The 16,748-nt window shown below is 44.9% G+C and overlaps 1 protein-coding gene and 1 long non-coding RNA gene across 3 annotated transcripts in view; one reads left to right on the top strand and one right to left on the bottom strand.

The window, feature by feature from the left end:
- NTNG2 (netrin G2) overlaps positions 1-16,748 on the bottom strand; it is a 111,970-nt gene that overhangs the window by 33,359 nt on the left and 61,863 nt on the right. Inside the window, exons 4-6 of one of the 2 annotated variants that reach the window (XM_033959903.1) lie at positions 14,720-14,892; positions 12,865-12,891; positions 6,963-7,031 (exon numbers count right to left, since the gene is read on the bottom strand). In XM_033959903.1, the coding sequence (XP_033815794.1) occupies positions 6,963-7,031; positions 12,865-12,891; positions 14,720-14,892 (269 nt within the window). The remainder of the gene's footprint in view (positions 1-6,962; positions 7,032-12,864; positions 12,892-14,719; positions 14,893-16,748) is intronic. The other variant, XM_033959904.1, reaches the window with a different exon arrangement.
- On the top strand, positions 6,327-9,481 carry LOC117367405. Its single transcript, XR_004540762.1, has 2 exons — positions 6,327-6,461; positions 9,387-9,481. It is a non-coding gene; the product is annotated as an uncharacterized LOC117367405 (long non-coding RNA).

Genomic DNA, 16,748 nt, shown 5'->3' with positions numbered 1-16,748 from the left:
AGAACATATCACCCCAGGTAGTGAGGGATCTGCATACCAAGTTTCGTTCAAATCGGGCAAGCCGTTTTTGCGTTGGCAGCTTTTTACATTTTTTCCATTGACATGAATGGGTGAAATCTGATATTCTGTTTGTAGCTCCGCCCACGTGTGCAGGTGGGCCGCGAGACCCCCAGAATATATCACCCCAGGTAGTGAGGGATCTGCATACCAAGTTTCGTTCAAATCGGTCAAGCCGTTTTTGCATGATCGCGGCACATACACACACACATACATACACACATACATACCTCCGATTTTATATATATAGATTATTATAAACATTATTAACTATTATAAACACAGCTACCACACTTTATCCTGAATTAAAAATAAAATTAATTTTTCTACCTTTGTTTTCTGGCCATTTACTTCTCTGGTTTCTCCTTTCCTCCATCTTAAGCCTCTTGCCAGGATTTTTCTCTCCTCCTTTTACTTTCTGCTATCTTCAATTTATTTTTCTACCTCCTATGCCCAGATTTAACTCTGTCTTATTATCTAGTCTTCAAGTTCCCTCTTTTTTACAGTCTACCAGCAGCTTTTCATCTCTTTCCCTCACCCTAGCTCTCCTATTGTACTTCCCCTTATTCCTAGTCTTTCAATAATCCTGCCTTCTTTCTCTTCCCCTTCTATGGTGTTTGTCCCCTATATCTGACTTTCTTTCCTCTTCCATCTTTATCTTCATCCTTTCTGTCTCTCCCCCCCCAAAAAAAATCTGCTCATTTCTCTCTACTTTTCCATCCAGTATCTGCCCCTTCTATACAGTATCTGCCTCCTCTCTCCCCCTTTCCATCCAGTATCTCCACACTTTCTCTCCCCTTCCATCAGTACCTCCCTCCTGTCTCTTCCCCTTTCCATACATTCTGCCACTCTATCCCATTTCACTTCCCTCTTCCATCAACTCCCTCCAGTCTCTCCCCTCTCTATCCAGCATTTCCCCTCTCTCCCTTGCCATCAATATTTCCCTCCTCTTTGTATTTCTCTCTTTCCAAACAATGTCTGCCTCCTTTCATCCACCTTCCATCCATCACCTCTCCTATCACTTCCCCCATCATTTTTCTCCTCTCTGCACCCCACCCCGCTACATCTGCTCTCTCTCCCCCATTCTATCTAGAATTTGTCTTCCTACTTCTATACAAACTCTGCCCCCTTTCTTCCTCACCCCAAACCATTTACAACAGCTTCTGACCCCTCTTGCTCCTTCTACCCCACTTCCACCAGTGTCTATGCCCTCTCTCTCTTCCCCACCTTTTGCCACCAGCATCTGCCCCCTCTCTCCCATACACCCCACATTTAGTGACGTAGCAAAGGTGAGAGGTGCCCAGGGCAGTTGCACCCTTCCCCCATCCTCTTCTCTGCCCCTGCTCCTTCCCTGCCCCCCTGCCACACGCGCGCACACTTCCCTATCCCATACCTCTTTTAACTTCTCTGGCAGGAGCAGCATCACTAACTTGCAGCCCGCGTCGGGTCAGCTCTCCCTCTGATGTCACTTCCTAGGCATGGGACTCAAAAGTGACATCAGAGGGAGAGCCAACGTTGGCGCCAGCAGCAGGTTGGGGTTGCTCCTTGCTCTGGTGAAGAGATAGCAGTACGGTGTGGGGGGGAAGTGAAGGCACACATGAAGTGGGGGGAGGAGAGGAGGTACCAGTGCCTTCACCAAGACGGCATCCAGGGCGGACTGCCCCCCCTTACTATGCCACTGTCCACATTCTCCAGCATCTGTCACCTCTCTCCCCCATGCCACATCCACCAGTGTCAGTCCGTTAGCATTTCCACCACTGCTTCAGCTTTCCCAAAGCAGCAGCAGCAGAGGCAAAGTGAAACCAGCCAGCTGCGGGATCTTCCCATATATATCTGCAGTTGCCCGCTCTACCCTGGAAGAAGAAGTGACATCGGAGAGAGCAGGTTGACAGCCACTGGTACGGTGCCACAGTTAGTCTGTTTCAGTTTGCTACTGCTGCTTCGGGAAAGCAGTAGTGGCCGCGACAGAAGGTGGGAGAGTGGCTAGTGAGGGAGGTGTTGTTCCCGACCCCATCGGCTGTGTGGTGGGGCTGAATGGTTGCGCAGCCTCCTGATCAAAGCTGTGCAGCTTAGAGGGAACATTGACCCCAAAGTATGGGCAGCAATTGCACAGGATCTCTACTCAATGTATCTTCACAGAGCACATATGCAGAATATAAAGCAAGCACATCAAGTAACTTCACAGCAGGAGCAATCAAAACTCAGTAACTAAAGCAAGTAATTACACGGTGTACTCTTATCTGAGACACAGGTCTAGCAACTATCGGTTTTGTTAGGCCTGGAAACAGGAAAATCTCATGGTCACTCCAGACTCTCTCAAGGACATGGAATATTGCTACTCTTTGGGATTCTAGAATCTTGCTACTCTTTGGAGATTCTGCATGGAATGTTGCTACTCTTTGGGGGTTCCGGAATCTTGCTTACTCTGAGATAATGGAATGTTGCTACTTTTTGGGTTTTGGCCAGGTACTAGTGACCTGGATTGGCCACCATGAGAATGGGCTACTGGGCTTGATGGATCATTGGTCTGACCCAGTAAGGTTCTTATGACAGCTGCATAGAGGACTTGTCTTACTGAAGACATTCCTACCTTCTCTTCATTTGCTGCTCAGGGCTATGCCCATATGCTGTAGTTCTCGGACTGAGAGCTGATGTCTTCTGGCAACAGTACAGGACACTCAGGTCAACAATTGGTCTGGCAGGAGAAGTCAGAATCCTGCAGAGATCCAAGGTGTAGCAGGAATGAGCTAGAGCCTTGTATTCCTTTGTGTGTGGGAGAGTACACCACAAACAGTGGCATAGTAAGGGGGAGCAGGGGAGGGGAGGGCAGTCCACTCTGGGCACTGTCTTGGTGTGGGCGCCAGCACCTGTCTTTCTCTCCACTCCCCCCTGCTCCTTCCCACCCACCCCCCGTCGCGCACATGTGCCCCTTCTTTCGTACCTCTTTAGTTTTTCCAGCACGAGCACCATCACGAACTTGCTGTCTGCGTCGGTGTCGGCTCTCTCTGACATCACTTTCAGGTCACGTGGGCAGCAAGTACGTGATGGTGCTCGCACTGGGAAAATTAAAGAGACTACTGCAACGTACTTCTCTCGGGCTCCAGCGCACCCGACTCTCGCCTCTTCAATCTGTTCAAAATGCTGCTGCGTGACTCATATTCTGTGAGAGCAGCTATTCTCACATTACCCCTCTCATCAAGTTGCTCCCCGTCCATTTCCGAATACAGTTTAAACTCCTCTTGCTGACCTACAAGTGCATTCGCTCTGAAGCCCCCCCAATATCTCTCCTCACTCATAGCCACCCCTATGTTCCCCCCCCTTGATCTCCGCTCATCGGGCAAGCCCCTCTTATCTGTACCCTTCTCTTCCACTGCCAACTCCAGACTCCGTCCCTTCTTTCTTACGGCGCCGTATGCCTGGAACAGGCTGCCTGAATCAATACGTCGTGCTCCGTCCCTGGCAGTGTTCAAATCCAATCTAAAGGCCCACTTTTTTGAAACTGCTTTCAACTCTTAACTCCCCCCTCACTGCTGTCAGATACTTCCCCAACCCTGAAATGTCCTGTCTAAATTAGATTGTAATTTTTTAAAATGTTTCCTATATAAAGATGCATTTGAGACATAGATAGGATAACTAGTTTACAATTAAAAATTTTATATTTCAATACTCAGTCTCAATTAGACCCCAGGTATAAGTCCCAAACTTTTCTTTCTGTCCCCTCTATTTTACTCCATTTTCTTATCTTTACTCTTTGCTACCTTCCTGATGTCTTTTCCTTAAATGTTTCTTCATTTTCTTTAATGATTGTAGTTCATCCCCCCTCTCCTTTTGTACCGGTAATTAAATTTGTAAGTATATATTTTATTTTTTTGTAACAAATTGTCTTGTAGTTTGTCCCCTACTTTTAATATTGTCATACGCATTGAAATACTTGACATTGCGTGTACAACAAATTTTTAATAAACTTGAAACTTCTGAGCAGGGACTGTCTATTGTATGTTAAAATGTACAGTGCTGCGTACACCTTTCAGCGCTATAGAAATAATAAATAGTAGTAATAAAGAGGTACGGGGGAAGGGAAGGGGGAGCGCTTGCACAGCAGAGAGGGTCGGGAAGGAGCGAGGGGGCACTATTGCCACAGGCACCACTCACCCTCGCTGAGCCACTGAAGGTAATTTAGATTCGCAGCTACAGGGCAGGGAGGTTTGTCCGACCGGGCCTGTTCTGTTGTCTGTCGGGTGGGGAAGCGCCACAAAGGTAAAGGGCAGGGAGGGAGAAAGGGAGGAAAGGTGGAGTGGAGAAGAAAAGACGCTTAAGGGAAATGGGTAAAACTGAGGGGGGAGAAGGCCGCTGAAAGCACAAATCCAGGGTCTACCATTTCTAGTTATGATTGAACACATAGTCCTACAGCTTGATCCAAATCATGGTTCGGTTGAGATGTTTGTGAATTTCTGGCATTCAGGGGTGAAAGGTCTACAGGATCATGGATCTGTGCAAGCCCATGATGACGCAAGCATCCTTGGTGAATTGAGGAGAGGCACTGAGCCAAGGTGGCTACAGCTGGATGCTGCCCTGCTTCACCTTTCAACAGCATGCAGAAACGTGATTTTCTGAGCCTCTCACACTGCCTGTGCTTTTTCTTACCTCTCTTCTACACATGCCCCAGCGCACTAGTGGTTAACTGCACGGGATGCTGCCTCACAAACCTGGGAATTACCACAGCTAGCTGGATAGTCTTGGCTAATTTGTTAACAGGAATTGCTTTTCTCTGACATTTAAGAAAACTGAAGCTTGCTCTCTCTAAATTATACCCATTTCCCCCCCTCCTTTGCAGACTGAGCTTGGTAGACCAGTTCCAACAGGACAAAATAAAGAAAATGAATCAAAATATAAAGCAAATTTAAACCTGTGCTTTTTAAAGTTTTCTTATTTAACATTAAAAAAGTCTATAAACACTTAAAACAGTGCTTTTCATGTTAAGAGGGGTCATAGGTTCCTGCTTTGTTATTAAAATATAAGAGCTGCCATACTGGGACAGACCGAAGGTCCATCAAAGCCCATCAAGGTCCATCAAAGCCTGTTTCCAATAGTTGTCAATCCAGGTCACAAGTACTTGGCAAGATCTCAAAGAGTAAAACATATTTTATGCTGCTCATCCTAGAAATACCCTTTAAGTCACTATTGGGTAAGAAATTTACAAGCTAGTGTCCCAAAATGGTGAAACATTCATCAAAAACAACAAATAAGAGCACTATAAACTTAAAACCACTTTATAAACTGCCTGAAAGAGCTCAGAACCATGAGATGGTGTAATGAACACGAACAGGGTAAAACCCTGATTAGTGTTTCAAATGTCTTTCATTGCTCCCTTTTGGAGTTGTTTATAAAGTTGTTTCATACTCTGTAAAAAAAAAAAAAAAATTAAATAGAAGTGCAAAAGTGTTTCACTAATTCACAACAGCTTTCTTATATTTTAAACTTTGAACTTAGTCTTTTTGAAAAAACTCAAGGTCGTGTTCATTACACCATCTCATGGTTCTGAGCTCCTTCAGGCAGTTTATAAAGTGGTATTAAGTTTATAGTGCTCCTATTTGTTGTTTTTGATGAATGCATCCTAGGAATAAGCAGTTGATTTCCCCAAGCCATCTCAATAATAGCCTAGGGACTTCTCTTTTAGGAAATTGTCCATACCTTTTTAAACCCTGCTAACCTAACTGCATTCACCATATTCTCTAGAAACCAAGTCCAGAGTTTAATTACACGTTGAGTGAAGAAATATTTTCTCTGGTTTGTTTTAAATCTACTACTTTGCATGCTCCCTAGTCCTATATTTTTGGAAAGAGTAAACAAGTAATACATATCTATCTGTTCCACTTCTCTCAGTTATTACAATTTCTATTCCTAATTCAATCTCCCAAGGATGTGTACACAAGAGGAAGGTGGCTCTGTCTGCCTGTCTTTAGCATTGTATATTTCCTTCTAGTTCAATTATGTTTGGCATGTTTTAATGTCCTATGCTCTTGGTATGGATCTAGGATGATTCATCATGGACAATTCATTACAGCTGTTTCATTGATGAAGTAGCCATGATGAATTATTGTGACCTCTTTTTGGAGAGCTATGCCCCCCCCCCAAGTAGGAGTACCCCCCTGCATCCCCCACATACTTGAGCACTCCCCCTGCATCCCCCACCCCCTCAAGTTAGGAGCACTCCCCCTTGACCTGCATACCTCTGAAAAGTTCACTAGTGCAAGCAGAATCTTTGACCCCACCCCCCCTGCTCACGCTGGCTTCATCCCCCCTCTGACATCACATCCTGGTCCCATGACTAGGAAGTGATGCCAGAAGGGAACCAAGATCGGATGAGCAGTGGGTGGAAGATGCGCCGGCAAATTTTTGATGAGGTATGCTGGGGTGGGGGGCAGAGAGGAGGAGAGGCACCGGTAGGGAGGTGGATAGGAGAAGAGGCAACCTTTGAAGAGGCATACTGGGGGGCAGAGAGGTGGTGAGGCACCAGTGTGTGTGTTGGGGGGAGGGGGGACAGATAGAAAAAGGTTCAGGAGAGCATAAAGAAAGATAGTGTTCTTGGATTGAGGGACAGGGAGTGGGCAGAGGAGAAGCATAGCATGATCTTATGCTGCATATTTATCGCAGTTCATCATGGAGAGGGCGATTCATCGCAGCCATGTTGAAACATCCTGTGATGAAATGGCTGCGATGAATCATCCCATTCCACTTGGTACACGCTGAGTAACACAGTCATCCGGTAGCACATCTGACACCAACAGATTCAAGAAAAAGGATCCTACAGGATTCTACAGCATAAGCAAAAGTCACCAGGCAAAGCCCAATCTAGTACACTGCAGTCTAGAGCTGAGCAGGAAGGGGGTGATCTTGAGCAGTACCTCGTTTCTTCTGGCCTTCCTGGATGGAGGAGGCAAAGGCTGGGGTCATAGCCTTCTCTTGTGCAACAACTGTTTATAATCAGAGGAGGAAAAAAAGAGCTTCAAAGCAAGGCATGGTATTTGAACCCATTTCTGGCAGACGGTTCTCATTTAATACCAGCTACTTTCAGAGCAAGTCATAAATGGAAAAAGTCAGTGGAGCACAGCTAAAGCTAGAAGTCAGACTGCTTTATAAATAAATTAAGGACACTGGCGATGAGGAGCTTCCTGACTAATCTGCAACACATCAGGCGCAGCCCAACAAGTCACAGACGATCCCTTGTCTAAGCGATGCAGGTCCCTTGCCTAAGTGATCTCCACTGGGAAAAAAAGTGAGGCTGGTCTATCGCTTAAATAGAAAAGCAGTGAATTTTCAGAACATCTATGTGAAGCCTTTTCATTGTCTAGAACTGGGGTGCCCACACTTTTTGGGCTTGCGAGCTACTTTTAAAATGACCAAGTCAAAATGATCTACCAACAATAAAATAATTTTTAAAAACCCCACAAAGCACACTGAAAGGCAGAGAAAATGTTAATTATAATTCATATTTTTTTCAAAGAGGTCAAGGCAAATGACTCTATGCAATGTCGCCTCAATAACAGCCATACAAAAATAGACAAATATACCCCCTCCCTTTTTACTAAACCACATAGCAGTTTTTAGCGCAGGGAGCTGTGCTGAATGCTCCACGTTGCTCTCGACGCTCATAGGCTCCCTGCGCTAAAAACCGCTATTGAGGTTTAGTAAAAGGGAGCCATAGTGCAAAATATAGACAGCAGATATAAATTCTCAAAATGGACACAAATTCTCAAAATGGACACAAATTGAAAATAAAATCATTTTTCCTACTTTTGTTGTCTGGTGATTTCATGAGTCTCTGGTTGCACTTTCTTCTTCTAACTTCTTCTCACTTCACTCTGGCTGCACTTCTTCTTCTGACATCTTCTGACTTCAGCCCACTCCTGCATCCAATATTTCTTCCCTTCTTTTAGCCTCCTATATGCTTTCTCTCCTCCAGACCTCATTCTCCCCCCAACTTTTTCTTTCTTTCTCTTCCTCTCCATGCCCACTTTCTTTCTGTCTCCTTGTTCCCTCTTTCTTTCTGTTTCCCTTCTTTCTTTGTCTCCCTGTCCCCCCTTCTTTCTGTCTCCCTGCCTGCCCCCTTTGTTTTTTTCTCCCTGCCCTCCCCCAAGCCACTAGGTTTGCCATCGCTACCGGGAAACAGGCCTCCAAGCCACCACTGCCCCGAGCTTTCCTTGCAGAAGCCTTGCGCTGACCAGGGTTCTGCTCCCCTTCAATTCTGATGTGGGAGAGGATGTTCCGGGCCAGCCAGGCAGCGATTGACTGGCCCAGAAATTCCTCTCCGATGTCAGAATTGACGTCGGGGAGAGGAATGCTGGTCAGCGCGAGACTTCTGCAGGCCCAAATCTCCGGACGCCCAGGGCCAAGGAAAAGAAAAAGCCAGTCTATAAATCCTTCCATGAGAGCCGTTCCAGTCTCCTTTCAGCAGGGCACTTACAAAAATGCGTAGCTCCCCCCTCCTCAACTTCCCATTTTCAGGCTCAAGATGCCAGAGCAGCAGCAGTTCTTGCATTTTTGGGCAGAGCACCTCCTGCTCCCGACCGCCTTTCTCCAGTTTGGCGGCTTGATTCCGCCAGGGGCAGCCGGCGCTCAGCTTTCCAGTGACGTGACTTCCCTAGACCTCCCTCCCGTTTTCTCCCAAAGGAAGTGACATCATCCCCCAGTCTATCAAAGATTTTCTACTGGAGAAAGCAAGGGTGTCAGGTCAAAAGCGCGCCGGGACAAAGGCGCGTGAGGAAGACGGGTTCTGGCAGTCGGGCAAGGAAGGACGCAGCGAGCATGAAGTGATGACCGGTGGGGAACCTCGGGGAGAGGAAGGCTGATCGGCCGGTCGATCGGGACGGCAATGACTCGCATTGCCTTCCCGAGCGACTGGTCGATCGCGATCGACGTATTGGGCACCCCTGGTCTAGAATATGAACACAATTTTATCCCAACATAGTTATTTGAATTGGCAATTTAAAACATCATGAATATTGGGTGCTAACTCATGCTGCAGTGTACACTCTGGTTCAATCTAGGCATGACATCTTGGATAAAACAAGATAACAGATTTAGGTGTTGCTATAAGTAACCTGATTGGGATGCGGAACATGGTATTTGAGCAGCAAAAATGGATACTGGTGACAGAAGGTTATGTTCGCATGATTTCCTCCGCTGATCACTGTTGTTACATCACATGAGACATTGGCCCATAATCTCTCCAGTGATTTTATCTGTAGTCCCCTCCCCCTTTCCCAGTTAATATTTGCTGCCTTGAGAACTGAGATAGAAAGTAAAACCTTTACAAATTTTCCCAACAGATTTTCTCAGACGGATGGACATAAACCCACCTTGCAATGTGGAGGCACCTGCGACCATAATGACAGACACTTGCCTCAGACGGTTGACTACCAGTCAAAATTAAAAACAAGCTACAGAGAAAGATGATGGAGATGTAGACACTTCGGAAACTGGGTCTAACCCTTTTGTCAGCATTTCCATCTTGAAGATTATTCTTAGGGCAGACCATACAGCATGCAATGGCGAAAGCAAATAAGCCCAGTGTTAGAGTTACGATATAAATCATTGTGGACACTTCTGAGGTGCAGCAAGAGTACACTTATAAGAGAGGGGTGAAAGAACTGCCTGTATCAGAAACCATGAGCTGCTCTTGCAGAAAATAGGAGAAGAAAGTACAAGAACCCATATCCATAGGTCCAGAAGTTCCAAACAGCAGTACAAAAGGGGTTAATATGGCTGCTGCTGGGAAGGCAGTCAGCTCATCCAGGAAGAGTTCAACATTTTTGAGGAATTCATGTCCTCATTGCAATGCATTGCCTACCCAGTTCTGCATTTGCCTGAGAAATTGAGGCATGTCACCATGTTCCTCCCACAAGGAGCTTTCCTACGCAGCAGAGATGCCAAGTGATCCAGTTCAAGGAGAGAGATTTTAGGCCAGTCATGGATTTCTGACATCTCGGTCCGTGTACATTATGGCATCGGCAGTGCTGATAAGGAGAGAGCGCATATGCAACACTGAAATGGAATTAAAGTTTCCCCAACAAGAACAAGGTCACTTGGCAGCTTTGAAATCTGACTTGTCTTCTTCCCAAAGCCTATTAAGAGATCCAATGATCTCTTAAAATTATTAACACTCGTAGACAGTACATCTTTTTGGTCACGGCACCACAATCTTGGAATTCGCTACCAATCCATTTAAGAGAAGAACATGCACTGGATAGATTTAAGGGCAACTTAAAATGTTCTCTTTTTAAAGATGCCTTTGACCTTTAGCTCAGATAACCAGGTCTTCATCTCGTCATATGATGATTATTCCTCTCGTAGAGGCAGTCTGCCTTCTCTTCTTTTCATCTCTTTCTTCCCCTTCCTGCTATTCTTCCCCCATTCATCTTCTTTCCTATCCAATATTGTATTTCCTCCCGTCCCTTCCTTTTGGGTACCTTAAGTCCTGTGTGTTTTGTACGTCTGTTATCTGGTCCCCTTTATTGTTGTAAAACTTTTTTTTGTATCATTGTTCATTGCTTTGAAATGTGGTTAAGCGATTCATCAAATTTTAAATAAAACGTGAAAACTTGAAGAGAGAAGAAAAGAAGGGCTGAGATAGAACGTATTTACTCCTACACGCAGAACATAGGAATTATCTCACCATTACCGTTCATCCTTTCAATCGGTTGTTCTGCATATCTGCTAGTGGGGAATTTGTAACTTGTTACTGTCCTTCCACTATGTATGTATTGAATATACTTGACCTATGCAACAAATGTATTGTATCTCTAGCTCTATACTCATATGGCCTTATTGTTCACCTTGCTACTGTGCTCACCCCCCCCTAAACATGGTCTCAGCCTTACACGCAGCACCTAGGAATCATCTCACCGTTGCAGTTCTTCCTTTCTATCGGTTGTTCCGCATATCTGCTGTGTGTGAATTTGTAACTTTGTTGCTATCCTTTCACTATGTATGCAAAATTGGAACCCGTTTTGGGCTCTTCTGGGAGGACGGGCTAGAAAATTGACTACAGAAAGAAAGGAGCCACAAGGATGGATACTTACCTTGCAACCTTTCTTTTCTCCAGCTGGGGAGAGATAGATCTAGGTCAGGGGTGGGCAACTCCGGTCCTCAAGGGCCAGAATCCAGTTGGGTTTCAGGATTTCCCCAATGAATATGTATGAGATCTATTTGCATATTCATTGGAGAAATCCTGAAAACCCAATTGGATTCCGGCCCCCGAGGACCGGAGTTGCCTACCCCTGATCTAGGTGAAGAACATCATCCAGCCTTCAACTATACCAGTGGTTCCCAAACCCTGTCCTGGGGGACCCCCAGCCAGTCGGGTTTTCAAGATATCCCTAATGAATATGCATGAGAGAGATTTGCATATAATGGAAGTGACAGGTATGCAAATCTCTCTCATGCATATTCATTAGGGATATCTTGAAAACCCGACTGGCTGGGGGTCCCCCAGGACAGGGTTTGGGAACAACTGAACTATACTAACTCGTAGATAAAGCTGTGAGTTCTGGCTTTTAAGTCATAGTTTCCTATTTAATGATGAGTCCACTCTTCAAGGTAATATGTAAAATAAAACAAAAACCTAAAGCAGGGGTAGGGAACTCCGGTCCTCGAGAGCCGTATTCCAGTCGGGTTTTCAGGATTTCCCCAATGAATATGCATGAGTTCTATTTGCATGCACTGCTTTCAATGCATATTCATTGGGGGGAATCCTGAAACCCTGACTGGAATAAAAAAAATAACTTTTTTATTTGGCTAAAAGCTATTATTATTTTTCTTTAGGTTTTTGTTTTATTTCTACATATTACCTATTTAATGATAACCGTCCCTTTACAAAATGAAGGATTACAGATCTATCTCTGTTCTCTAACCCTCCCTTTTACTAAGCCGCGGTAGAGGTTTCTACCATGACCCAGAGTGCTAAATGCTCCGACGCTCATAGAATTCCTATGACTGTCAGGGTAGCGTCAGCGCCTTTAGTGGTAGAAACCTTTACTGCAGCTCAGTAAAGGAGGGCCTAAGTTTCAAAACCTTTCTGAGAGTAAAAGTGTCTTTGATGACTTGGCGTCATCTGTAACTCTATTGGAGATTACAAGCAGAACTGAGTTTCCTGTCCCTTTTTGACTCTAAGATTCAGTATCCGTATACTGTTTCATTAGGACAAAACGCACCACTTAATATTTGAAGCTGGTTTTACCCTATGGATAAAGGATGTGACTGAAACTTAGCTGGGGTCAATTTGGAGCATGTACCCAGAGCTGCTTCAGTAGGACATCTGAGACACAAAATCACCATCCTTTACAAACAGAAGAGAACCCTGAATTGTTGACTTGACCATAGAGGAGTTTTGCTATTGAGGAAAACCATTTCTGACTCTGGGCTGGACTTCAATTAGTTATAGATAGAAAAGTGACAATGTTGGCTCTTTCTTGGCAAGATAGGGCAGCAACAGTTATGTCACAGGAAAGTTAAGCCGTAGAACACAAAAATTCCAATGTGTCTACCAATATTTTTACCCAGTGATCAATCATGCAACAAGACTTGTTTAACAATTAGGCCACCCTAAAGAGGAGCTTATGCTCTTTCTGGATGTTTATCCTTTGGGATTTTGAGGCCTAATTGTTAAACAAGTCTTGTCGCTCGATTGACATTGGTAGATACATTGGAATTTTTGTGCTGTACAGTTTGATATTGTGTCTTCCTAACCTTTGATTATTGATATTAGGAAAGTTAAGATAAAAAAGGTAAGCAATGGTCTTTACTTACTGCCAAAGGCTGATCCAACAGCTGCACCTGGGGAAAAAAGAAGAGAAAGACAGTCAAAAGGAATTGTAGAACTCCATAGATAGAGACTAAAGAGAGAGAGAAAAGAGATAGTAAAGCTCCACAGCTAGAAGGAAGAGAAAGAGTCATAAGAGATGATAAATGGTAGAACTCCATAGTTAGAGAGAAGTCAAAAGAGATGTTAGATGGTAGAACGCCAGAGCTATAAAGAAGAGATAAAGGATTTTAAAGACATCAGAAGAGATGATAGATGGTAAAAGTCTATGGCTATTGAGAAGAGAGAGAAGCGATAATAAAGTTCTGACATGGAGGGTATAGGAAACTCCAATCCCTCTGAAACACATTCCTTCACAGGGCCACATTAACAGGCCTAGCTTTAGAGTGTGGAGAGAGATCTCCAGGGCAGAAACAAGCTAGAGGGGCCCAAAGCAGGAACAATCCTCCAGAGTATGCCTCCATGTCCTGCTCGTGCATATGTCCCAATTAAGAGACATTCTCATTTCCCCACTGGGCAATTCTTGGCCTATGTGACCTGGCAGGGGCCAGGTCTTTCCTTGTTTGTTTAGTACTGAACTCCAAGCTAATATGCCTGTGCATTCTGTGATTTTGTGGCCTAGCCAGAGCCAGTACATTTTGATGGCTGGAACCAAATCACAAAATGAGTTATGCTTATTCCCATATTTCCAGACCTGTGAAGAGAACAGACTCTGTGTATGTATTTGTTTGATCCAGGCCATTAAAGGATCTGTGCTTTACTTTTATACATTGGGTTTTCTGTGTCTGTGGAAATTCTGTGCACTGTCTTGTGAACATTATAACAAATTCCATGGCTGGAGAGAAAAGGAAAAGTCAGGAGAGATGATAGATGATAGAACTCCATGACTAGAGAGAAGGGATGGTATCAATCTACAGCTAGAGAGAAGAGAGAAAGAAACGATGACAGAGCACCCTGGTCAGAGAAAGTCAAAGGTCTGGTAGAACTCCAGGGCTGCCCTAACATTCCATCCAGTCACCTGTAGCAGCTTCCCCAACAGACTAAGATACAGTGGGTGTAAACAACACAGATCAGGTTTATTTGTTTGACTGGGACACATACGATGTACTGAGGAGATATGCAATTGTACACAGTTTGGGAAGATAAAAGGAACCAGACAAAGAGGGTGGTAAGAGCGGATCGCGGATCTGGTTCTAAGAAAGGTTTGGACAAGTTCCTGGAGGAAAAGTCCATAGTCTGTTATTGAGAAAGACATGGGGAAGCCACTGTTTGCCCTGTATTGGTAGCATGGAATATTGCTACACCTTGGGTTTTGGCCAGGTACTAGTGACCTGGATTGGCCACCATGAGAATGGGCTACTAGGCTTGATAAACCATTGGTATGCCCCAGTAAGGCTATTCTTCTGTTCTTATGACCTGCAATCAGATGGCTGGACATGTTGAAAACAACCATGGAGATGATGCTGGAGGACCTTATCAGACTAGCACAAACTAATTTATTTTCAGATCTGTAATTCATCAAGTCACTAGGACTCGAGCATGAGTCAATGGCACCTACCTAACTAACCCTCTTCTTTTACTAAGGCACGCTAACGCTAAATGCTAACGCATCCATTGAATATAATGGACACGTTAGCATTTAGCGCGTGTTAAATTGGCTAGCGCACCTTAGTATAAACACCCCTAACTAACACATTACCCATACGTGTGTCTGGCCTGGAAATGTACATGCATTGAGAAATCCATAAGAGCTCTGCATGTATATCTCTATATAGCATGGCCCTGCCCTAATTTGTGAGGTGTAAACATGTAGAGTGGCACGTTTTCATCATGGACACATACATGCATTGGGTGATCCGTGAGGGCTTGGTATATATGAGCCAGCTCGCCACGACTTGGTCCGGAAGTTCTTCTTGCACTTGCCGCAGTCCTGGCCAGTAGTGTTATGCTCACATTCGCACTGCAGGCTTCCTTCTCTGAAAGTGCACGCGTTGGCATGGAGATTGCACTTACACCTGCGGAAGCACCGAGAAGGGAGAAGGGCGTCAGCATCGAAATCCAAGAACACCAGAACCACGCCAAGACCCAACAGACTCGGAACTGCAGCTGTAACTAATCCCAGAGAGAATCAGACCTGGATTTATAATTATTACACAGCCCAAGGTCTTTCAAGGAATCTGACTGCTTCCAGCGTTTTTTGAAAGCTGAAAATTAATTTGCTATCTAATGTACATTTTCTAGCAAGACCGAAATGTTATTGTTCATATTTCTAGAGGCATTATACACATTTGGCTCACTAGAACAATATGTCTGCTTCACTTGTTCCACAGTTCATGCATTAAACATGTACAGTGACAGAGACATCACCATCACCATCATCATGCATGAATTGAGATTGCTATGTGCAGGAGACAGCAGTAACTGAAAGGATTATGAAATTTGTGTGCTTTATTATCATAAATAAACATGTTTCACCATGATACCGTGTGCAAACATGACTCCCCCATGTTCCATTGCTGTATGCAAATTGTAAACCTGTTTCTCTGTGCACTGATACTGTGTGTAAACAAGAGCTGCCTCCTCCTCCTTCCTGGGAAGTTTTATTCTATTTTAATCTTTTTTTTTTCCATTTCAGCAGTCAGAACTCTTGATCCAGACAGCGTTTTCTAATATGTATTGCCAAAAGGACATTATTAAAATATTCCACACTTCCCTTCCAAAGTGAAACTCCTAAAGTGATGGTCACCATCTGCAACCAATGTCTGCTATGACTGATTTTCTTTCTCTACCACTTGATGTTGCGATCCTGGGTAGGGGTTACCGGATTTTTGTCCGTAGAAACCCAGGCACATAGCCCCGACCCGTTCTGCCACGCCCCTTTCTGCCTCCAGCCCCACCCTATTCTACCTCTAACCCTGCCCCTGCAAAGCTTCGTCTTTGTTTTCTGACCTCTGGGCCACGTCTGGAGGGTCTCCAAGCATGCTCAGATGTGTGTGATGTCATCTGCACATGCTCACAGGCCCTCTAGATGTGGCTGGGAGGTCAGAGCTTTCCAAAACCCAGACAAACTACCGGGTTTTGGAAAGTCCGTCCGGGCACCCAGAAAGTCCTCTAAAAAGAGGACATGTCCAGGTTTCCCCAGACATCTTGTAACCCTAATTCTAGGCATATAACCCAGAATGCAGCATAGTGCAACTTCTATGACCAGATGTATACCCCCAAAATCTGGGTGCTCAGAGGTCATTTATATAGCATAGCCATGGGGAGGGGGCCTTAGGTATCTGGAGCCCCCCCCCAAACTTAGGAGTTAGACCTCCTCCAAAATTGCAAAACCAGATAAATGGCTATTGGGGATGTCTATGCCCCGTCAGCCAAAGAGGTTCCCTAGCTGAGCCCCCACTTGTGTTGTCTTAGTGGTAAGGAAGCCGGCAGGGTATTTCAGCCACAAATGCCGACACTTCTACACATACTTGGATCAGAGCTTAGTTCGAGCATGTGTGGAAGTGCTAACATCTGCAGATGATCACCCCGTCAGCTTCCTTACTACTGAGAAAGCATGGGTGTGGACTTGGCAAGGGAATCTCTTCAGCTGGTGAAGCTTTGGCATCTCTACCAGAAAAGTTATCAGTTGGGGGGGGGGGGGGAGAGAAGAGCTGAGAAGAAATGCTTGGCTCACCCCAGTCCACCCCTGAGCCCCCTATAACTGGACTTCAGGCTAAGCCCCTGATTTACATGTGTAACTAAATTAGCTAATTGGCGCTATTTGGCATTAAGTATTAATAATTGGTGTCAACAAGCATTAATTGGCACTAATTTGTACTTACACGTGTAATTGCTTTACACACTTGGACCCGGATTCTGTTGGAGGCCG

The sequence above is a fragment of the Geotrypetes seraphini genome, chromosome 10 (genome assembly GCF_902459505.1).
Source record: "Geotrypetes seraphini chromosome 10, aGeoSer1.1, whole genome shotgun sequence".
NCBI classification, from domain to species: Eukaryota; Metazoa; Chordata; class Amphibia; order Gymnophiona; family Dermophiidae; genus Geotrypetes; species Geotrypetes seraphini.
The sequence above is the reverse complement of the archived record's forward strand: the minus strand, read 5'-3'. Positions and strand labels throughout refer to the sequence as shown.